General features: G+C 46.0%; 2 protein-coding genes across 2 annotated transcripts in view; one reads left to right on the top strand and one right to left on the bottom strand.

The window, feature by feature from the left end:
- Nucleotides 1-10,281, top strand: part of OLAH (oleoyl-ACP hydrolase) — a gene marked incomplete at both ends in the record, with an annotated part of 30,136 nt that extends 19,855 nt beyond the window's left edge. Inside the window, 3 exons of the mRNA XM_080654763.1 lie at nt 569-738; nt 9,753-9,835; nt 10,154-10,281. Of these exons, the coding sequence (XP_080510889.1) occupies nt 569-738; nt 9,753-9,835; nt 10,154-10,281 (381 nt within the window). The remainder of the gene's footprint in view (nt 1-568; nt 739-9,752; nt 9,836-10,153) is intronic.
- A 1,647-nt stretch (nt 10,282-11,928) lies between these two features.
- ACBD7 (acyl-CoA binding domain containing 7) lies at nt 11,929-23,886 on the bottom strand. The gene is made up of 4 exons (XM_080650455.1): nt 23,782-23,886; nt 13,808-13,925; nt 13,642-13,704; nt 11,929-13,560 (listed from the first exon to the last, which is right to left on the bottom strand). Exons 1-4 carry the CDS (start codon nt 23,791-23,793, stop codon nt 13,487-13,489), a joined length of 267 nt encoding a protein of 88 aa, XP_080506581.1. The 5' UTR covers nt 23,794-23,886; the 3' UTR covers nt 11,929-13,486.
- Between the last annotated feature and the right edge of the window lie 256 nt (nt 23,887-24,142).

Genomic DNA, 24,142 nt, shown 5'->3' with positions numbered 1-24,142 from the left:
TTCTGGTCCAGCATGGGGATGATGGTGAGACCCTACTGGCTCATGAAAACACCCTCAAATTTCTTCCAATATCATTTCCCCTTTTCTCTGAAATGCACTTTAACCATTTCCTGGTCAGTCCCTGGTATCTCCAAGCCATTATTGACCCAAAGTGCTTGTTCTTTCATTCTGGGTCAGGTGGGAACTTAATCAACTTTCAGCTGAGTAACTGGATCAGAGCCAGGAAAGAATACTTGAAATCGCCGAAGGGGAAAGTGACCTCAACGTTTCATACCACCCTGGCTCTTCAAGTCAGTGCTGCCGTGCTGCTCACACTCCTGCCTGGTTCTAGCTTCCCCCTCAGAAGGAAGGCCCGATGGCCACGCAGTGGCATTATGACACTGGGTCCTAGTGTAGGGGAACTTTCTTCTCCCTGCTCTTTTTAAAAAAAGAGGTCTGCCCCGAAACCTGTAGATAAAGAAGTCCACTTCTGACCCTGACTTGATGGCATTTCCCTGGAGAGGCAGCTTTCAGTTTATGAACGAGTATGTTTTATGAAATATTAGACTTACGTTGTTTATGTTTCAAGTCAAAGGCCAGGGATGGCGTTCCTGAAGATGAAAAATTGTCAGAAGAGCACATTCACTCTTTCATTTTGAATTTGGAAGTCACTCCCATGGATTTCATTAATGACAAGGAAATTTCTCAACAATATTTGTCCAGACTGATGGCAGATGCACACATTCTTCACGATATCACGTAAGTAAATGAGACACGTGCTTTTTAAAAAAGAAATAATTATCTGTAGAAAAATGTATGTTGGGGGAGGATCCAAGATGGCGGCATAGGTAAACACCTAAACTGCTGCCTCGCACAACAATTTCAAAACTACAACTACAAGACAAAACATCTATCACCCAGAACCACGGGAAAGCTGGCTGAGTGGAAGTTCTACAACTAGAAGGAAAGAGAAAAGAGCATTGAGACGTGCATAAGCGCTGAAAAGCTGAGGTACAGAGGCGCGCGAATCGGGCTGGCGGCAGGCAACTGGGAGCGCTGCTTTTTTCAACCTGAAGGGAGACAAGCTCCAAATTACTCTGAACTTCAGTTTCTGGGGAGACGCGGGGGACCCAAACTCCTATGGGGAGAAGCTGGACTGTCTGCCATCGGGTCAGAAAGTGAGGGTGGCTTGCTTGCAGGGCTGCACGCAGGAATAATTGTTTATGGCACTGGGGCGCGGGACGCGGGGACGCAGTCGGAGACGCAGAGCCGGCTAACTGACAGCCATCGCTGTTTGTCACACCCTAGCCTAGTGACGCCCTGAGACCCACACCCCGCACAACCTACAAACCCACCCAAGCTCCAAGCAGCGGCTTTAGCATATGAATGGCCTGCCCAATCGCAGCTTAACATAGCAAACTTGCAGCCCGGGTCAGACAGCTCCAAAACCTCCAAACCCCAAGCAAAGAGGGGAAAACTGTAGTTCTCACTGTAGCTCCTGCTTGGGTGGCCTCAAACAGTAGCTGACCTGTACCCCATTGGAGATCCAGAAGCCAGTGTACCTAGTGGTCAGTGTGAGACACCAGATTTCAACTCCTCACATCCATAAGTGACACATTCAAGAGGGAGACTCAGTGAGCACCAAAGCCCCACTGAAACAAGTCCTGCACCATAAGCATGTCTCCAGCGCAGCAGTTCTTCCATTATAGACAGAGCGGGTCCTCACAGCCAATTGGCCTGGAGGTCAATTCCTCCCAGTGTACCAACAGCAGTCAAGGCTTAACTACACCAAGACTTTGCACTCAGCCCACAAAGGGGTGTACCAAGAGTGTCCACCTCAGGTGATTGGGGAGGCTGAGCTACTAGCCCCTATAGGTCACCTACCACACAAAGCCACTCCATCAACACAGGGAAGCAACAAAATGCGGAGACAAAGAAACATGTCACGAATGAAAGAAATGGAGGAAAGCAAACTACTGGACAACATAGAGTTCAGAACCACATTTATAAGGTTACTCAAGAATCTTCTAAAAACTGCTGAGGAACTTAGTGAGACCTTTAAGGATCTTAATGAAAATGCAAAAAAAATGGAAAAGGGCCAGTCAGAAATTAAACATACACTGTCTAAAATAAAGAATATACAGAAACTCAACTGTAGATCAACGTACCCCAAGAATCAAACCAAAGATCTGGAATATAAGGAAACAAAAAACACCCAACCAAAAAAACAAAAAGAAAAAAGAATCCAAAAATATGAAGATAGTGTAAGGAGCCTCTGGGACAACTTTAAGCATACCAACATCCGAATTTTTGGGGTGCCAGAAGAAGACAGAGAGCAAAATATTGAAAACCTATTAGAAGAAATAATGACAGAAAACTTTCCCTACCTGGTGAAAGAAATAGACTTACAAGTTCAGGAAGCGCACAGAACCCCGTACAAGAGGAATCCAAAGAGGACCACACCAAGACACATCATAATTGAAATGCCAAGGGCAAAAGACAAAGAGAGAATCTTGAAAGCAGCAAGAGAAAAACGGTTAGTTACCTACAAGGGAGTACCCATACGACTGTCAGCTGATTTCTCGGCAGAAACTATGCAGGCCAGAAGGGAGTGGCAAGAAATATTCAGAGGGATGAACAGCAAGAACCTACAACCAAGATTACTCTACCCAGGAAAGCTACCATTCAGAGTTGAAGGTCAGATAAAGAGCTTCGCAGATAAGAAAAAGTTAAAGGAGTTTATCACCACCAAACCAGGATTACATGAAATACTGAAGGGTATTCTTTAAGAAGAGGAAGAAGAAGAAAAAGGTAAAGATAAAAATTATGAACAACAAAATGACATCAAATACATACCTACCAACAAGTGAATCTAAAAATCAAGTGAATAAAAAATCTGAAGAACAGAATGGACTGGTGAATATAATAGAATCAGGGACATAGAAAGGGAGTGGACTGACAATTCTCAGGGGGAAGGGAGTGTGAGGGGTGCGGGAAGAGATGGGACAAAAATCTTACACCTATGGACGAGGGGGGGGTAAGGGCATGGGGTGGAGTGGGGAATCAGGTGGAGGGGAGATACGGGGGGGGGGGAGAAAGAGGAACACCTGTAATAATCTGAACAATAAAGTTTTATTAAAAAAAAAAAGAAAAATATATGTTGGCAGTTCTCTGAGACTGCTTATTCAGGAAGATAACATCCTAAGAGTTTGATTTTATTTCCTTTGGAGCCACTGTGATATTTTTACTGGCTTAGAATGGAGCGTGGGCACAGAAATGATATAAATGAAAGATAGAGGGTATCTTTGTTTTAAATATGTATGTACTTGTGTGTGGTTCAACATACATGTTTTATCATATAACACATATTTGTTGAATAAACACCAAGGCACCCTCATCTTCTCCAAGGGCCAGAAGCAGAGCCTTACTTTCTGAGTTGTGTGGAGGTGAACCAGAGAGGAAGGAGTGGTTGGCTTTTTTGTGAATTCTGTTCCAGAACTCGTTTAACTCCATGGCATCTGACCATTGCCTTGGGATGTATGTACTGAAGCTTGATCTTCTGGAGGCCTGGAGACCTAACATTCTGTAAAGCCTCCCCAGTCATCTAAACCTGCCCCTGGCTCTAACTTCCCCATCACAGTGAGTCGGGGCCAGCCTTAGGCCCTTAATCACCATTAGATTCTGTCACGCATTCCTCCAATTTTGCCTAGGCTTTGTTTCCTCCACGTAGGTCCCTAGAAGGCAGATGCTTGGGCCTATGTTTCTTTTATTTCCTCCACAAAGGCTAGAACTAGGCATAGGGCCACTACGGCAATGTTTGTGACGAGAAGTTTATACAAATATCTACAAAAAGTGGAATGTACTCGAAGCGCCTTGAGAACAGACAATCCCACTCACCTATGACACATCCCTCTGTGCACTGCCATCTCCAATCTAGCACTAAGTTCACCAGCTGCCCCCTGGTGACCGAAGTCTATTCCTCTTGCCATTTCTGTCCCAACCATCTTGGCCCAAGTGTGAGTCTCACAGGGATAAGCTGTCTGTGCCGCTGGCTGAGCACAGAGTCAGAATCAAAGAAACCAGTCTGACATCACAAATAGAAAAGTAATCCAAGTCACTGTGGACATTTAGTGAAATACTGTAGGCAAAAGCTGGTTTAATCATTAAGCCTCGCACAATGGTTAAACATGCTGTCTGTCTAGTCTGCCTCCCAAGATCAAAACTCTCTGCCCGTGGCTTACCAACTGTGAGATTCAGAGCAAGTTTCTTTAACAGTTTGTGTCCCATCTGTCAGAGGAAGGAATAAAAACTCTCTCCAGGTGTTGCGGTGAGGACTAAATGAGGTCAGATTGGCAATGTAACTAACTACTACAGTTAAAAAAAACACACAAAAATTCACTTCCAAAGGCTGTTGTGGCTTTAACATCTTAGCAGAGCCTCAGGGTGTCGGTGGTGGGCCATGGTCAACCACAGCCTACCAGAGGAAGTGAAATAGGGTTATTCCCCCGGGCCCTGGAGGAGGTCCACGGCCTGCCTGGAGGGCCCAGGGTGTGGAGGGCAGGTGTAGGCAGACAGTGTGGCAGGACGGGGACAAACACCTTTATTATAGTGTCTGTGGTAAAGTGCTTTGGAGTTCCTGGGCCAAGGCCAGATTGGTCAATTCAAACAAACAAAACAAAAAAAGTGGGGTTTTGGTAAGCTTCACAGGGGTCTTGTCTAAGGGATGCATGAGGGGAAGGCTCTGGGAGGCAGGAGAGACTGTTTATCACAAAGGCTGTTGGGGGACTTACCCTTACTTGTGACTCTGCAGCTGTCATCTAGGCTAGTGTCACTCAAGACTGCTGCAGGCTGCTTATGCTTAGCCAAGGCAGCAACATTAGCCACACTCTCAACAGCTCTCAGGAGAAACCTCCCAACACCAAAGTGAAAGAGAAATCACTCACAGGGATATTGCACTCATACAACAGAGAAAACCTTCTTAGCACTCTCTTCCTCCCCCCAGTAAATCTGAGTGTAATAGCTACTCACAACATATGCCCCCTCTCTCCAAACTCCAAAAATTCTCTCCGAACCCTGCTTTCTGGGTTCTTCTCCCCTCTTCACTCCCACTCCTTCAATCTCTCCTTCAACCTTCTCAGTCTGTTCTCTCTTCTGGTCTCTGCAGCTCTCAGCTGTTTCCAAAAAATAAAATAAAATCAGGCCTATAGCGCCCCTCTCTGTCTTCTCTGTTTCCATGACCACAGGGTTCAGAGCCTGATGGCCAGAATGGAAATCTGTGGCAGGTGAGAGCTGTGACAGCTCCCGACTCACTCAAGCTCTTCATCTCCTGCCTGAGCGTTCGTGCTGTTCTCTTGTCTCCTCCTAGAACCTGATTGTATACTAGTACATGCAAGGCTGTTGGATTTTGTCCCTTGGCTCTGGAATAGTCTGCCTTTTTAAACTGTCTTTCTTTGCCTTTCAGTTTGGATAATTCCTGTTGACCATCTTCAGGTTCAGTGATTCTTTCCTCAGCTGTATCCAGTCCACTGATGGGCCTGTCAAAGGAATTTATTTGGGTTACAGTTTGTTCCTACAATTTCCACTTGACTTTCTTATAGTTCTCACCTCTCTAACAAATTTCCCATTTGCCTACACATGTTGTCCACCTTTTCCACGAAACCCTTTGACATCTCACACACAGGTATTTTAAGTCCCTGTCAGATAGTTCCAACATCCGGGTCTTATTGAGTCTGATTCTTTTCGTTGCTTTGCCTCTTGACGATGGAGTTATTTCTTGCTTTCTTATGTCTGATAATTTTTGTTTATTGAGAGCCAGCTATCATGCATAAAACAGAGACTGCAGGACATATTTTTACACCCGGACCTGAGCACATCTCATCAGGCTATAAGTATGGGGAGTTGAGTCGATCTAGACTGGAGATGACCTGCTTGGCTTTTGTTACTATTGTTCCTCAGGGCAATGCCAGCTTCCAAGTCCCCTAGTGTTACTGTGTGCTCAGCGTAGTGACTGGGCTGCTGGAGTTTTCCTCAATGCAACAGTCTTTCCTGTGCTTCACAGAACAGTCTGTCCCCACTGACAGACAGTTGTTACCCGACGTGTGGTGTCAGCCTCTGGGGTAAGATGGGAAGTTGTTGGACGTCCTAGAGCAGTGGTCGGCAAACTGCGGCTCGCGAGCCACATGCGGCTCTTTGGCCCCTTGAGTGTGGCTCTTCCACAAAATACCATGGCCTGGGCGAGTCTATTTTGAAGAAGTGGTATTAGAAGAAGTTTAAGTTTAAAAAATTTGGCTCTCAAAAGAAATTTCAATCGTTGTACTGTTGATATTTGGCTCTGTTGACTAATGAGTTTGCCGCCCACTGTCCTAGAGTCTTGAGCTCCCATCTTAGGCAGGTCCCCTTGTGCTTGGGCCTTCTGAGTGGGACTCTCAGCATGCCTGCCCCTTCTCCCTGTGTCTGTGGTTGGCATAGATGTGGGCCCTCACCTGTAGGGGAGTGAGAGTGTCTGATGCCCCGTTTCCAGCAGCTTGAGGCTTTTGCTTAGTAAGAAAGGCCTGGATAGGGGCTGGGATTTAGTGCCCATTTTATGGCCTATCTGCCCACCTGCCCCACCCAGGGGGCTCTTTCTGGACTCCTGCCTTGTTCCCAGTCTTTTTTTCTTTTTTAAAATATATTTTTATTGATTTCAGAGGGGAAGGGAGAGGGAGAGAGAGAGAGAAACATCAATGATGCGAATCATTGACTGGCTGCCTCCTGCACGCCCCATACTGGGGATCGAGCCCCTAATCTTGGCATGTGCCCTGACCTATGAACCTCACCCTGAGCCACACCGGCCTGGCGAGTCTCTATTGTTTTAAGCCCCGTGGTTGGTGGTCACTGTTACAGAAGCCCCAGCAACAGACAAGAGGTCAGCAGGAAACCTAGTCAGGACGGTCCTGTGTCTCACCGCCAAGGGCCCCTGCAGGCCTCTGAGGGGGAAATACTTGGAGGACCCTAGTGGACCACAAACACTACACGCTGAGTGGGCAGCGACGGCAAAGGAGAGGCAACCAATCGCACCCTCTGCCTCGTAGAGGCATCAGTCTGCTGGTCCCCGTGCGTCCCCTCCTCCCTACGTCCATCTTACCAGACAACCAGCAGCGCCCACCGGAGAGTGTGGAACTCCAGGCAGCACTTGGCCGTGGCCGGAGCCCAGGCCAAGCAAAGGGAGAGGTTTGCTAAAATAAGGCCAGGCCACGGTGACCTGTGAGTTTCCATCAGCCAGGAGAGCAGGTTGCTCAGCTACCATGAATAATCAAGACGGGATGTCCATTCCCAGGTACATGACACGCCCTCCCTCGCCACGCACACACGCCTTCGGGGTGGGGGGTGATGATCTCCGGGAGGATGACCCCCCCCGCCCCCCGCACTGTGGCACTGGGCCTGCCCGTGCGGAGGCCACACCCGCAGAGAAAACACCGGTGGTACTCCCGTCCGTGGGCAGCACTCAGCACCGCGCGCGGACTCAGGCACCTTCTGAGGTCCGAGGGCCTGGGTGTCAATGAGCACTAAGAGCCCCGGGTTGGCACTGCCCGTCACTCACAAGCACCTCGGAGAGAGGGGGCGGGCGGGGCGTGCCGAGGCCGCCACCGCGCAGCCTGCAACCTCGGAGCCGCGGGCCGCGCCCGCTCACACTCCCGGCGGCAGCGCTTCTGCCACTGGCCCTGCTGGCAAAGAGCCCCGTCGAGGACTGACGGGGACCTCCAGTTCTCTTAGCAGGTCTCGTTCCTCAGAGCTGTCACCCCCCAATTTCTTCTCGCCGGTCCGCACGTGCAGCCCCTCGCACACCTTGGCGAAGGAGCCCTCGCCCTGCTGGCGGCTTCCCACCAGGTAGTTGCCCACGCGCCGGTGGTGCGGAAAGTCGCGAAGCCGCTCGCGGGGCAGCCGCTCACCCGGGCGGGCAGGAAGCTTCCCTCGCGGGCCGCCCCCGGCGCCGGCTCGCGCAGCAGCCCGTCCCCCGCCGCCGCCGCCGCCGCCGGTCCCTCCTCCGGCTCCGGTTCGGGCTCCGGCTCGGGCTCTTCCTGCCGCCGCCGGGCCCGGTCCCGCCAAACGCGCGCAGCCAATAGCTGCCGCCCCAGGCTCCCGGGCCGGGACCCGCCCCCAACAAGTTCTTCCTCGGAGGGTCGCCCGGCCCCTTTCATGGGTAGGGGGAGCGGGCGGGCGGGGGGCGGTCCGGCGCCCGGGTCCCGGGTCCCGGGTCCCGGGTCCCGGCGCCTCCGCAGCCTCCGCCCCGCCGCCGCCGCCGCCGCCGGTCCGCGCGGGCTCGGGTGCGCTCCTATCTGGGCGCGCGGCGGGCTGCAGGCGCCCTCTGTGCGGCCGCGGAAGAAAGTCCCATTCAGTCTGGATTTGCAGAAATTCAATCCGGCCGCGGGCGGCGGGAACAGCCTTCCCAGTCTTTCTTGTGAACCCATAGTGAGGCCCGTGGAAAGGCCGGCGAGCAGTGTGGATTCTATCTGACAACACCCTTCCCCCCCACCTCCCACCCTTCCTGCTTGATCTCCAGCACTCTGTTAACATTTTAGCTGATTATTTCTAACTTGAATGGCCAGCAGACACCCCTTCCTCCTGTGCTTTGTGCATGTGAGCCAGTCTGCACGCCTCACATCTCCTTAAAGGTGCCTGGCCCTCCTTGGAATTTCTTTTCTAGTTTGCCTTGCAGACCCAGCTCTCCGATGAGTTCAAGGCGTTGTGATCTTGTAGTTTGTTGGGCTTTTTCTCATCATCAGGTTGAGAGAGGCACTTCTAGTTTTCTACTTTCTGGGCAAGAGTGGAGATTTTTTTTTAGGAGTGGAAATTATTGCCTGGACTATTGAAAGAGCCAGTGAGCTGATCCTAGATACCCTGTGTCCCACATTATACCTAGATGTATGATGTCAACTTTTTTCACAGCGCACTTGCCTTAAATCCTTTGGGTGGCTTCCTGTCATTCTAAGGGTGACCAAAATCCTTTGAGGCCTAGACTTGGCCCTTACCCACCTCTTTTACCTTAATTTGTCCCAATCCCCCCTTTACTCTCTGTAAGTCATTGTTTGTACTCATTCTCTTCCCTCTTCCCCTGCTGCCTCTCTCCCCTTTGCCAAGTTTTGTCTTATTAATTCAGATCTCAGATGCAAGGAAAAGGTCTCTTTTTCCTTGAGACCTTGCTTAATGCCACCTCACCCGCAACTGTCAAGTGTTCGCAGGTCCTCCTTGGCAGCACTTAGACATCTCTCTAGTTCCCTTTATTTCATTTATGTCTGTCTCCCCAGCCAGTTTCTAAGTTGTAGGAGGAAGGAGACCCTGTTTAGCCACAGGTTCTTAGTGGCCAACACAGCAGCCAGCACCACACTCAATAAACATATGTTGCTGTTGTGATTAAACTAAGAATGGGTGGAACCAACTCAGGGAACCTGCTTTTGTTCTGCTGGTTGCAACTCTCTCTGGACCATGGAGAGCTGGTTGTCTCTGGGGAATGGCAGTTAAAGGGCCTAGTTGTAACCAGCCTCACCTGAGTTGGACTGGGTGCCCAGGTGCCATCCAGCTGCCATCTGAACTGTTCTAGAAGTTAGATGATCTTAGAAAATGGCTGGGACCACAGTCTGACATGTGGAAATATGGCTGGTAAAATTTTTTTTGAATTGCTAGAAACAGCAAAAGAGAAAGAAGTGAGGACACACCCCGTTTCATTCAAGTGACACTGGTAATACTTCAGGAAAGATCCTGGGAAAAGTTACTAACTGGTTCTTTCCTGTTTACAGCTTTACTGCACCATCTGAGGCCATTCTATCTTGTGACTTGACATGCTTTGTTGGATCTGAAGATATAGTAGAGGATATAGAAGGTGAAATAATTTTGAGTATTTTATTGAGATAAAGTTCAACCAGCAGTCACTGCAATGAGTAGAAAACGGGCCCAAGTTTTATTTAATATAAATGGAGAGATGTCAGTCATGTGTAAAATGAGAGAATGCAGGTACTACTACCGTATACTGATAGGTCTTAGAGAAATTAAAAATTCAGGACTTATAGAACATGAGACCTTGAAACCAACTTGCCACTGGGGTCAGATCTTTGAAAGGTAATATCTGGAAGTGTGTTTTGTTGTTTTTGGTGTCATTTGTTACTAAATTTATAATTTTGTTTATTTTTGGCCTGGAAAGATGTCATCAGTGGGAGTTTTCATATTCATGTGCGTCCAGGAAATCACTTTTATCTCATGGAAACTTCCAATGAGACCTTCATCATGAACTACATAATCAAGTGTCTAGAAATATCGATGCTTGCCTGACTAGACATTTTTCAGGTCTTAAAAAGTCAAAGTGATTATATGATACTTAAAAAAATTTTTTTCAGAAGTAGTTCATTGTTTTCATTCAGAAATTGGAAAGTTACACATTTGCTACTGTCAGGGGATTTGATATATATCTGTATCTGGGGACAAAAGGCAGATGGGTCAAGCATACTTCTGGTAGGGCCTTTGTCTTTGTATTAGAATCTCATTTGAGTTTCATCTGTGGGAAGTTTGTCAACAAAATTCCTGCTTAGTAAATGATCCATTTTCACATTCAATTATTTTAACAGTGAAAATGGCAGACAGGGCACCTGCTTGAAATTAAATTATTGTTTCATCTGCACACGGGCTCAAATCTTGATCTAATCTTTTGAAATATAGGCTCATTCCATTTAATACGAAAATGTAACCTACTGCTTGGTTAAAACAAGACGGTCCTAAGCAATCATTGCCGGCTGCTCTGTTGGTACTCAGAGAGCCCTTGCCCTCTTCTGGTGGGCTCCTCCTACATCGATTGCCCTTTGGCTCTGGGTGGCCCTGCTGCTGCCCTGGCAGTGACTGACTTTGACCCAGGGGGAGTATGGAGTGGCCAAGTACAAATGCCACATCCCATAGGCACCTCAGCCTCACTCTGTTGACGTGAGGAGGAAGCAGAACAGGTGGAAGCAAACAGGAGCTAAAAGGGGAAAAAGCAGGAATGGGAAAATGAGCTGGGTCAAAACAATGAAGAGTACAGATGGGATCTGCAGATGCTCCCGATGAGAATGAAGAGGCCCCGTGTCTCTGAGCCGTGTGGGTCCTGCAGTCTCGGGCAATTCCCAAACTGTTTGTCCTTGGAATCCTGGCTATTCTCTCAGACATACTGATTTCCTTATTTCCTGTGGATCTTCACTATAAACTCTAGTACTTGATTGATGTAACCGATGTCTCTTGCTTATGGCTAAAACTGCTTAACCCAGCATCATACATTAAAATGTTAACTTTTAAAGCATTGGTATGTTTATGATCACATAATATGGGTTCATGTTTTTTAGCAATTTTAAAATCATATATAAAGTCTTAGTAAATAAGATAAAAGGAAATGCATACAGGAGATATTTTTCAGAATTTACCAGTACTTTTTAAGAAAGTACAAATAATATAAAATGCGTTATGGAGAAAGGGCTTTGAGCTAGAATTCACATAATAATAAATTTGGGCTAAAAATAGCCTCAAGCAAATGATGTTAAATGTTTAGTACGTGCTGTGCTGTGCTTTACTCTCTGGTATATGACTTCCAGGGTTCCCTTACAGACGAACTGGTACTAAAGTAATTTAGATTCTTGATTATTAGTTTAAATAATTTTTAGTTATTATAGTCCACAAATGGAAATCCCACGAAGGAGCCAATGCCAGGCTTTTGGGGTGAGCTTTCTCACCTGCCTCTCCACCTGGGGAGGTGAGGTCCACATGGGAATAGCTCTGAGAGTTTTCAAGGCCTTGATTGGACGGACCAGGCCTCCACTGCTGATGTCTTCTCATTGTTGGATTTGGACGTTGACTCATCGTGTAAGACTTCTATCTTTAGGCAAAACTTAATAGAAATGAGAATCATTGTTAAACCCACAAATTTTCCAAATTAGAAATCAAGCTAGATTTATTGTTAATTAAACTTTTTATTTTGAGACAATTGTAGATTCACATGTGGTTGAAAGAAATAATATAGAAACAGTTTCTCCTCATACTAACATCCCACAAACATCTAGTGTAACATCACAACCAGGAAATTGTCATTCATATCATCAAAATACAGAACATTCCTAGACCACAGGATTCCTCCCACTGCCCTTTTAACAACACCTGTGTCCCTCCTCCCTGGCAATCCCTGTTCAGCCTTTTAGGTCTGTATCAAGAATATTACAGAAATGGAGCAGTATGTAACCTTTAGGGATTGGCTTTTTTTCCGTTCAGCATAATCCCCTAGAAATTCATCTACTGAATCTAGATATTTTTTTTAAGTCATATGAAATCAATCTATCTCTCTAGTCATACCATACCAAACCTGAACCCTCATGCAGGCAATAAAGGTACACTGTTTTGGGTAGATTTGTAGCCTATGAAATCTCAAACATATTTTAGAACTATTAAAATGAAACTATCTTCATCCTGGCTGGGTGGCTACAGTTGGTTGGAGTCATGTCCTATAGACCAAAAGGTTGTGGGTTCCATTCCTGGTCAGCGCACATACCTAGATTGTGGGTTCAATCCCTGATCAGAGTGTGTACGGAGGGCAACAAATCTATATTTCTCTCACATTGATATTTCTCTCTCTCTAAAAATCAATAAACACATATCCTCAGGTAAGGATTAAAAAAAAGAGAGAAACTATCTTTTTTTAGAGAGTCTGTGTACCAGCAAGGAAAACTAGTATTGGGCCAATATATTTCAGACTCTACACTTTCACTCTGATAAAACTCAACATAAGAGGTATATTACCATTAGATAGTATATTTCAGGACTAGAATCAGGCCCGTGCCAGTGTCGATCCCAAAGCTACATGGTGCAACAAAAGAATAGCTTTGTTATTGGTTCTTTAAAAACTGTTGATTACACCACTGTAGAAAAACAGATAAGCCAAAAAAACAAACAAATGTGCCCAGCCAGCATGGCTCAGTGGTTGAGCGTCAACCTGTGAACCAGGAGGCCACGGTTGGATTCCCGGTCAGAGCACATGCCCAGGTTGTGGGCTCTATCCCCAGTGTGGGGAGTACAGGAGGCAGCCAATCAGTGATTCTCTCTCATCATTGATGTTTCTATCTCTCTCTCCCTCTCCCTTCCTCTCTGAAATCAATAAAAATATATTTATTTTTTAGAAAGCACAAACACTTGTTAATGTTTTGTGCACACACTACCAGAGCAATAATTTTTAAAAACAGTGTTTAGAATCATCTCTTTATATTGATTAGTCTTTGACAGGTGATAAATCAGAAACCTAAATAAATTATTTTAAATGTAAAAGAACACAAAAACCACCTGGTTTTTAGTAAGTAAAATTTCCTTAAATATATAGTTTAATCATACCTCTAATTAAAGATTATAATTCATGTTACTAGCAAAAATTTTCATGAGATGTAATGAGTTAACAGTGCATTTCTCCCCTAACTGTTAGGTCATGATACCATTACGAAGGCTTCAAAAGAAAAGTTTTCTCAAATGCTGAATTCTAAATTCCATATTTTTCTATCAGCTCTTTTGCTTTAGAAATATAGGCATTCATGGCATCTTCCTTCGATAATCCTAGAAAGATACAAACAGATCATCTCACTAACAGATGCATTGGGAAGTTAAGAAAGTTCACTGAATTTAAGAATTAACAACCTTTTTGGAGGTTCCATGCTTCCCACTTAGCCTTGCCTTTTAAATCTAGCATTCCTGGAGACTCTGCCAAAAGAAGAATAGACATATTTTCAGGTTTACTTTTTACTCTATGCTTCTATAAACATTGATGAAAGTATATCACTATTTTAAAGATGACAATAAATACCAATATTGATGTCTCCAATTACAGATTGTTTGTAGAGCCCATAAAGTTCTTTCAGTTCTTCATCATCTGGCCTTGCTTTCAGCTTCCTCACATCTTCCGCCGCTCTATCAAAATCAGCCTAAAGCGAAGGAGAAAAGGCACATAGTGCATTCGCTAAGTGTATGCAGGCCCGTCTATTTGGGGGCTTTTACCACCAAGCAGTGGGAACTCAGAGGAGCAGGGGGAGGGAGATGCAAATAGAAATACTACTGTTGCTCTGGCTCGGCCAGAATTATCATAACTTATTCATGGACCCCACTCCAGGTACTTATGTGTTACATAGACAAGATATGGTGAACAAAATATAATTTTGAATACTGAAAATATTCAACTTACCAATGTTTAAGAATTGAAGATGACACAAGTAAATGGAAAAAATATCCTGTGTTCTTGGATTGGAAGAATTAATATTGTTAAAATGTCCATACTGCCCCAAGCAACCAAGCAACCTACAGATTCAATTCAATCCCTATCAAAAGTCCAGTAGCATTTTTCACAGAAATAGAAAAAACAATCCTAAAATTTGTATGGAACCACAAAAACTCCAAATACCCAAAGCAATCTTGAGAAAGAAAATATCCAGAGGCATCATGCTTTCTGATTTTAAACTATAATACAAAACTATATTATTCAGAGCAGTAGGGTACTGGCATAAAAACAGGCACCTAGGTCAATGGAATGGATTAGAGAGCCCAGAAAGAAACTCATGCATATATGGTCAGTTCCATTTACAACAAATAAGCCAGTCTCTTCAACAAATGGTGTCGGGAAAACTAGACAACCACATGCAAACGAATGAAACTGGACCACTATCTTACACTGTACACAAAAATCAACTCAAAATGGATCAAAGACTTGAACATAAAACTTGAAAGCATAAAACTCCTAGAAGAAAACATAGGTGGCAAGCTCATTGAAACTTGTCTTAGAGGTAATGTTTTTGGATTTGACACCCACAGCAGAAGCAACAAAAGCAAATGTAAACAAGTAGCATTACATCAAACTAAAAAGCTTCTACACAGCAAAAAAAAAAAAAAAAAAAACACATCAACATGAAAAGACAAACCTACCAAATGGAAGAAAATATTTGAAAATCATATAGCTGATGGGAGTTAATATCTAAAATATCTATTAAAAAGTCATACAATTCAATAACAAAAAACAAGCAATCTAATTAAAAATGAGAGGTAGATCTGAATGGACATTTTTTCCAAAGAAGACATACAGATGGCCAACAGACATATGAAAATGTGCTCAACTTCACTAATCATCCAGGAAATGCAAAGCCCATCAGTAGATGAGTGGATAAAAAAGCAGTGTTACAGCCCTAACCGATTTGGCTCAGTGGATAGAGCATCAGCCTGTGGATGGAAGGGTCCCAGGTTCGATTCTGGTCAAGGGCATGTACCTTGGTTGCAGGCACATCCCCAGTGGGGAGTGTGCAGGAGGCAGCTGATCGATGTTTCTAACTCTCTATCCCTCTCCCTTCCACTCTGTAAAAAATCAATAAAATATATATATATATTTTTAAAAAAGCAGTGTTACATCTACTAGTATTCCATGGAATTCTATGCAGAAGTAAAAAAGAAGGTTCTCTTACCCTTTGAGACAGCATGGAGGGGCCTGGAGAGTATTATGCTAAATGAAATAAGCCTGTCAGAGAAAGATAAGTATCACATGATCTCACTCATATGTGGAATCTAAAGAACAAAGTAAACTGATGAACAAAATAGATCCAGAGACACGGAAGCATGGAACAGACTGTGGAATCTCAGCGGAAAGGCAGGGGTAGTGGGTGGGTGGGAAGAGATTAACCAAAGAACTTAAACGCATATATGCATAATGCATGGACACAGACAATAGTGTGGTGAAGGCCTGGGGTGAGGAGCAGAGCAGGCTAGAAGGGGTCAATGGGGAAAAAAGGGACATCTGTTATACTTTCAATAAAGATGAATTTAAAAAAAACACACAATGAGATATCACTTCACAATGGCTTTTGTCAAAAAGATCTATATATATAAAGAGCCAGGGTTGTAATGACCGAAGGCTCAACTGAACGCCAGACTGCACACGCAGCAGGCAAGTGGGCTGAACTGCTGACCTCTGGGAGAGAGAGAGAGGTGGGGCTGATCAGCAGCAACTGTCTGCTGGCGAGGCCCAGAGAGAGAAACCAAGCCTCTCTCTCTCCCCTAGAGGTCAGCAGTTCAGCCCACTTGCCAGCAGCCTGGGGCAGCTGCTGATCAGCCCCCCTCTGTGATCAGGCCCAGAGATGCTGACTGGCATAGAAACTGACCAATCAGAACCAAATCTGGGTGAATTGCGAGGAGCCAATGGCTGCCTAGGAGGCGGAGCTTTTGGTGCTGACTGGCATAGAAATCAACCAATCAGAACCAAATCTGGGTGAACTGGGAAGGCAGAACCTAAGGGGCTGAGGAGGGGTTTTAAGGGCAACAGCTGTTTGGTGTAAGGTGTAAGAAAGTGGTTCAATTTTTAATGACTGGTTTGGCAGTATACTGCATATGGTTGGCTATCAGTCCAGATATAGGGATTATGTGTTTTTGTCTGCCAAGAGCCTCTCCTCCTGCTGAAAAAGGCTTCCGCGCCCCCCCCCCGCCCCCTCATTTAAGCAATCCTATACTATATAATCTATCTATAGTATTTGTACCCATTTAATGGACTAGGTAGTTTCTGAGGGCAGTATTTCTGCTTTCATTGTCTTTTTGCTGTTCTGATTGGGTGTGTTTTGCTTCCTTATATTCCAAATAACTGATTTGATTCTCGGCTTCAACTTTACTGTTGATTCTCTGTAAATTATTCTTCATTTCAGTTAGTGTAGCCTTAATTTCTGACTGGTCATTTTTTATGCTGTTGAGGTTCTCACTAAGTTCATTGAGCGTCCTTATAAGCAGTGTTTTGAACTCTGCATCTAGTAGATTAGTTGTCTCCATTTTGTTTAGTTCTTTTTCTGGAGTTTTGTACTGTTCTTTCATTTGGGACATGTTTCTTTATCTCCTCATTTTGGCAGCCTCCCTGTGTTTGTTTCTACATATTAGGTAGAGCTGCTATGTCTTCCAGGATTGGTAGAGTGTCCTAATATAGTAGGTGTTCTATAGGTTCCAGTGACACAGCCTCTCTGATCACCCAAGTTGCACATTCGAGGTCCCTCCCCGCCTGGTGTGGTCTGTTATAGTTGAGACTTGATTACTGTTGGCATGTCAATGGGATGGATTTACCCCCATGCCAATCAACTGCAAGGACTGACTGCAACCACCAACCACTGAGCTCTGACCACCAACCTAATCACCGTTGAAGATCAACTGTGCAGGGACCCACTCAGCAGAGCCGGACTTACTTCAAGGGGGCTCTGGTGCCTTCTGAGTCTGCCCCTTGAGTGTGTTTCTTGTGGAGGTGGTTGGGTGGTGATGCTCTGACATGGTCTAAAGCTGTTTACTGGGTGCACTGGCCCTGGGAACTCCCAGGAGGTGCAGGCCAAGATCAGCGGCCACCTGTATTCTGCTCTGGACCATCTGGCATGAGCTACAGAGTGACCTGCAGATGGCTGCTACTTGTGCTGGGCTTGGAGGTGCTCAGGTAAGGCCACACTGTGAACCAAGGCTGGCTGCTGCTAGTGCCGGGCTTGGGGCCACTTAATGAGAGGTACTGGGCACGCTGATGCTAGATGCTGCTTGTTTGATAGATTTTTTTCAGAAAATCTGAAGCATGAGTTGCAACAAGCCATTCATATGGAAAAGCCACTGGAAAAACAGCTTGGGTAGGCCTGAAAGTTGGGTGGAGCAGGGCCTCAGGAAATCATCAGGGCAAACTATATGAGCCAGGTTGATGGAGTCTCAGATATGGTGCCTACCTTCAGGCTCTGTAGGGTGAAAGCTCATCAAAGGAACAATCGGCTCTACTAGCACTTATGTCTGGGAGAAAGATGTCCCTCCAGCTCTTGCCGTGATGCTAGACAATTCAGTTCCTCCCCATATGTCCCTTTTGAGCTGCTGCCCCAGTGCTGGAGCTCAGAGGGAGTGAGTAAGAGTAAGTCTGTGTGAGATCCCTTTAAGAGGAATTGCCTGGGATTCCAGCATCCCTCTGTTTCCCTCAGCCTCAATCTCCCCTGGTTTTTGCAGTCAGAAGTTATAAGGACTTCTCTTCCTGGCACTGGAACCCTGAGCTGGAAGCTTGGAGTGGGATTGGGTCCCTTGCTCCTCAGGGGGACCTCTGCAGCAGAGATATCCCTCCCAATTTTTATCTGCCATATGTGGGTGTGGGACCAGCCCTCACATCTCTGCCCCTCCTACCAGTCTCTATGTGCTTCTTCTTTAATTCCCCAGTTGTAGGACTTCCATTCAGCCAGATTTCAGGCAGTTCTGAATAATGATTGTTGTGTAGTTTAGTTTTAATTCTGATGTGGCTATTGAAGGAGGCAAGTGTTTACCTAAGCCACCATCTTTTTTTTTTAGTTGATTTCAGAGAGGCAAGGAGAGGGAGAGAAAGATAGAAACATCAATGATGAGAGAGAATCATTGATTGGCTGCCTCCTGCATGCCCCCTTCTGGGGATCAAGCCCACAACCCAGTCATGTGCCCCGACTGGGAATTGAACCATGACCTTCTGGTTCATAGCTCGATGCTCAACCACTGAGCCACACCAGCTGGGCTAAGCCACCATCTTGACTGGAAGTTTCCCATTCTATTTTTTAATAGACTGTATTTTGCCTAATGTTATTTGTTTTAATTCAGGGATAAGCAGTAATTGTCGAGTATCAAACAAGACAGTCTCAGTGAGGCATTCTACCCCCACCCCACATTTTCTTTCTCCAAACCCAGAGCTCCCTTTTGATCCAAAGAACCAAATGCCTGGTAGAGAAAGAAGATAGCCCCACTGTAATTTCAGAACTCCAGTGATCTCAGCAAAGCTGCTAGATAAAATTTCTATCCAGCACCAAAGACAGGACAGTAGCACAAATGAATAGTTGTTTTGTAATGAACAAAAATCCTTTGCAAATGGGAGATCAGCGTCTCCAACCTAAATAACCTTGAAAATGACCCCAATTATTGCAGGAATCTGAGAACCATGGGTGCATGTGACAAGGGACAAACCCCTGCCTTATCTTCCTGAATACTTTTAAGAAATTGTCAGCTCCATTATACATAACATCATGGTTAAGAACACAGACTCCAGCTGGACTTGAGTGGTTTGAATCTAAGCTTCACCACTTCAGAGCTGTGTGACCTTGGGCAAGTTACTTAACCCCTCTGTTTCTTCATCTGGAATATGGGCCAATAACACCACCTATCTACAAAGTTGTTAGGCAGATTTAAATAAGTTAACACATGTAAAATATTTAAAATAGTGCCTGGGACATAGTGAGTGGTCAGTAAAGTTTAACTAGTATTATTTTTATTATAAGACTCTTTGAGGAAAAATAAACTAGTCCTAGAAAAAAAACTGAAAAAAGTATTCACAATGAAGCAAGACATGAAAAATACTTTTTAAAATAATTTAACAAAGAATACAAAATTGTTTTCATACACTCAGCTTTGTAAGTAATATGGGGAAAAAAGACTAGAAAGAAATATAATAAAACATGTAAAAATTACCTTTGATTATTGGTAAGTTTTCTGTGTGTGTTTTTTTAATACTTTCTATACTCACCAAATCTTCTATAATGTGCATGTATTGTGTCTATAATTAGGACAAAATAAAAACACTACATTAATGGTGGGGCTTCCTAAGGGCAAGGCAGGGCAGGGCTATTCAGAGAGGCTTGGGGTTCTTCCCCTTCGGGTTTACCAGGAGTCTCTGGTGTCCTGTTGTGAAGTTTCATGCCCTTTTCCAGTAACAGCAACTCAATTGCTTTTGGCAAGCCAAGCCTTGATTAGAATTCTAAGGCTTGGTACCTGCCTTCTAGGAAGAAGTTTCTGGAAAATTGTTCTTCATATTATGGACAGGCTAATAAATATCTCAGACCCTCTCCACAGAGGAGTTCAGCCCCTGACAGTTTCACAGGCAGTGTCAAGGGTCCTTGTCCCTCCTTCCTCCCTAGGTAGAGAAACCCATTCTGGAGCAGGGCCCAGGATCATTCTCTTTCCAGCACGCCCTTCCCTAGCACCCTGACTTGCTACAGTCCTGCTCTATGGTGTGGCTCCCATGTGCCCTCCTCTCTGAGGACTTTCCCATCCAGCCATGATGAGCTCTAGTGCAAGGAACACTGTGAGACACACACTGCTATGGGATTCTGCACACGCACCTAGGCTCCTCTGAGACTCGGCTTTTGCTGAAAAAAAAAAAAAAAAAAAAAAAAAAGATCCTATCAATCTCAAGCAGGGAGGTGTTAGGATTAAATACAATTAAGAATGTAAATATTTTTATTTTATTCTGTTGATTCTGCCTGTCAGAGCTCATCACATGTAACATACTGTTTAACACATGTATTGGCTAGGCAGCCAGGGGTGAACAGGGCAGCCAGCTCTCAAGGAGCTCAGGGACTCCTGGGAGATGGGCAGGTCAATAATGATCTATACATATAAAGAGGTAATATGCTAATTTGTCCGTTAAGGTGTCCCAGTCACAAACAGTCTGTGGGTGGGGATGGGAACAGGGACTTCCACCGCCAGCGCTAATGTCAGGCTGCCTGCGTGTGTTCTCGCCCAGTGCTGAGGTGAAGCTGCCTGCCTGCATCCCCGGCTAGGGACGTGACACTGCCTGTGTGAGTCCCTGCTGACCTGACGCTGCCGGGGAGAGGGGGCTGCCCCTCACCCAGCGGGGCTTGATGGGAGACCTTGGGCTGCACCATCCACTCTGTGGGGCTTGACAGGGGACCTCAGGCCGTGCCCCCCGCCCTGGCACCAGGCCGGGAGACCTCAGGTTGTGTCCCCCGCCTGGCAGGGCTTGACAGGGGACCTCAGGCTGCGCCCTCTGCCCCGACGCTGGGCCAGGAGACCTCATGCTGGGCCTCCTGCCCCAGCACCGGGCTGGTGACCTGAGGCTGCGCCCCCCACCCAGAGAGGCTTGACAGGGGTGGGGCCAGCCGGGTCTGGGTCTCACCCAATGGGGGTGGGGCCAGCTGGGTCTGGGTCTCCTGCGTTTGAAGTGCATGCGGGTGATGGGCAGGGACTTGACTCTAGGTCCCACAGTGGGCCCCAGACTCTGACAGGTGGGAGATTTTATATACATTTTGCTAATTTTCTTTCATCTCTGACACTTCTATTATAGAGAAAGGGCAAATAGCAATATTAAAATATTTTTTCTAGTTAATTCCCTTTTAATGTGCACGAATTTCGTGCACTGGGCCATTAGTCATGTGACATTTGGGTGCTCCTGGAACAAAGAGGAGGGAACAGCAGTAGGGGTAGGAGAATCCTTCCCAGAGGAGATAGAGCTGAACTGAGCTTGGAGGTCAGCGCTTGTGGGATGGCCTGGAACAAGGAGGGGTTCCAGGCAGCATGGACAGCAATTATTAGGGCTCAACAAAAAGGCTGGGTGGGACTGTATATGTTTGTTCCCTCATAGATCCACAACAGAGGGCAGACATAAATATTCATCTTGGTAGCAAGAGCCGGGCCTTACAGAGTGTTGGCAAGTGGTACAGCCTGTGTGCTCCTTATTGAGTAAATGACTACGTGAGTGGATATGAGGGGGGGTCTGAAAGTTACCATAGGTGAGAAGCAGTTTTAAACATACAGCTGTTTACATGTAATTCCAAAGTATTCTGGGCATAAGGGAATGTTTAGTAATATTCCCGTGCTTCTGTGGAGCTGGGCTTGCTGCTGTCAGTGAGAATTTCTGCCTCATCGGAGCTGAGCGCCTGGATGAGCCCAGTCCTTAACATCCTGGATGAATGCACATGTGCCTCATTCCCTGGCAACTGTGGTGGAGAGTCTTTGAAACAACTGCATTCAGGCCTCTCCCCAAACCCTTTCCTGCTCATGTGTTCACCACAAGGACCCCTGGCCACACCCCCGTGTAGCAGTGAGTCCAGTGTCCCTACTGTCTCTCTCAGTGGGTGCATCCTGCCTTCCTGGAGATGGACACAGTCTTTTACTACCTAGGAGCACTGGCCACCCTGGCCTCTGTGTAAATCTCCTTTCAGCTGAAGACAGCCCCCAAGGGTGACTCTCACCTACTCTCACTTTACTTTCTGCGCCAAAGAGCATGGTCATTGCACATGGTGTTGATAATGCCTTTGTGCAATCCGTTCCCACTGAGAAACTGAATTAGGAAGATCAAACTGCACAAAGGTGTGTGCGGAGGGAAAGGGGTTAGACATGTGCCAATTGTGAAATAATGAATTCCCTAGCTCAAAAAGATGTGTTTTCTTGAAGAAGCAGTCTGCCTTTTATTTTAATCATCTAAGAAAGAAATATGTCCAAGTTTACACCACTGTCAGCTTGCCTAAAAACTTTGCTGCAGAAGTAAACAAATTGTAATTCTAAAATACAAATTTGAGGTTATAGCTGAATCAGAAATACCATTTGTTTTGCCAAACAAAACTAAGCAAAGTACTAAGCTAAAAAGGAAGAAAGTTTTGACATTGAAAGATTTGATTATTTGGGGGAAAGTTCAATATGAATTATATCACACATAAGAGAAAAATTCTAAAGATTCAAGGACATGCTTATCCTTATTGGACACTTAGCACATGCCAGGTACTTTTAAATGCTCTATACAGCCAAAACCGGTTTGGCTCAGTGGATAGAGCGTCGGCCTGCGGACTGAAGGGTCCCGGGTTCGATTCCGGTCAAGGGCATGTACCTTGGTTGCGGGCACATCCCCAGTGGAAGGTGTGCAGGAGGCAGCTGATCGATGTCTCTCTCTCATCGATGTTTCTAGCTCTCTATCCCTCTCCCTTCCTCTCTGTAAAATATCAATAAAATATATTTTAAAAAAAATGCTCTATACATGCAGCAAATTTAACCTTAACAATCCCTCTCCTCCATTTGTAGATGAGGAAACTGAGGCACAGAAGGGTTAAGTATGTCACAGGCTAAGAAGGCGAGAGGTTTGGATTTGGAATGGGCTGGCGCTGGAGTATGTGCCTTTGCCCACCATAACATATTCCTTAAGGAATCGTTAATGAAGTGAGACATGCTCATTCCAAGAAATTGTATGCAGATATTTTTAAATTATATTTTAGAAAAATATTTAATAATGAGAAAATGCTGATAACATAGTGTTACATAAAGGAACAAATGTATATACATAATAGCATAATCATTGTCTATATGTACCCACATATTTGCACATAGGTACATACACATGGACATGCCTGGGTGCACACATACATGTGCACATACATATTTCTGGCATACATGTGTAAGTAACCTGTTAAGTCAGTAGTGATCACCTCAGTGAGGTTTTTTTATTTACTTTATATCTGTTCTCTTTCCCCAAAATTTCCATCCTGAACATATATATTTTTCACATATCAGAAAAACAGTATTTTTAAATTGAAGTTTTACAGATATTTGCCCTTGCCCAAGAGAGCCCTTGTTTGTACTAAAAGCAAAGGGGTGTGAGTGAGACCCCAAATGTCCTCGCCTCCACCTCCAGGAAGGAGGCAGGGCACGGCAGGGCAGGGCAGGGCAGGACCACGCCGTCCTCCCCGATCCACCCGGCATCTACCCTCCCTGGGGCTGGTGCCTACTTTGCGTTTAACCAGTCCCTGGGGTTCACAGGAGTTGCCATAGGGAGCCCCAGCTCGCCATCAAAAGAACGGCGCCGGTGTGGTCTCCACTGCAGTAAGTGGGCGCTGGCAAAGGGGTGGGAGCGTCCTCGGGGTCAAAATGGACCGCTCTCGGGTGGCGAGGACGCCGGCAGCAGCTGCCCAAAGCTCCGGGTCCGGGATGCACCGCCGCCCTCACGTCCCCCTGGAGCACTACCCTCTGGGGAGCTGTCCTCCCGCGCGGACTGCCCACCCTCTGGCTCACCTGCAGGGACATGGTAGTGCACTGCACTGCTGCTGCTCCCAGATGCTCGTTTCCCGGGAACCCAGCTCCCTCCTATCTTTAAAGGGCAGCGCGGCCCCACCCGGCGGCTCCCGTTGGCCGTCGGTCCGGGAGGGCGGGGCTGGGAGGTGAGTGGCACTCGCCCTGCCCGGGGCGCCCCGCTGTGGTCCTCCTGCCTCCTGGGTGCGCTGGTCTTTGGAGGATGGTCAGCTGCAAGTGCGGCTGCAACTGGAAAAGCGAAAGGAAGGGAACTTAAATGAGTTCTCTACTCTGGGCTCGCTGCCCGATTCTTCCTCAAGAGGCTGTTGGCAGGAAATCCAACGAGGTCTCCCTGGGCACGGAC

Source organism: Plecotus auritus (assembly GCF_963455305.1).
Source record: "Plecotus auritus genome assembly, chromosome: 1".
Taxonomy (NCBI): Eukaryota; Metazoa; Chordata; class Mammalia; order Chiroptera; family Vespertilionidae; genus Plecotus; species Plecotus auritus.
This window is presented reverse-complemented; position numbering and strand designations above follow the sequence as displayed.

Coding starts and splice junctions, on each gene's coding strand:
- ACBD7 (XM_080650455.1), bottom strand. Junction 13,705..13,807: donor AATTGGAGACATCAATATTG/GTATTTATTGTC, acceptor TTCTTTTGGCAG/AGTCTCCAGGAATGCTAGAT. Junction 13,561..13,641: donor AGCATGGAACCTCCAAAAAG/GTTGTTAATTCT, acceptor GTATCTTTCTAG/GATTATCGAAGGAAGATGCC.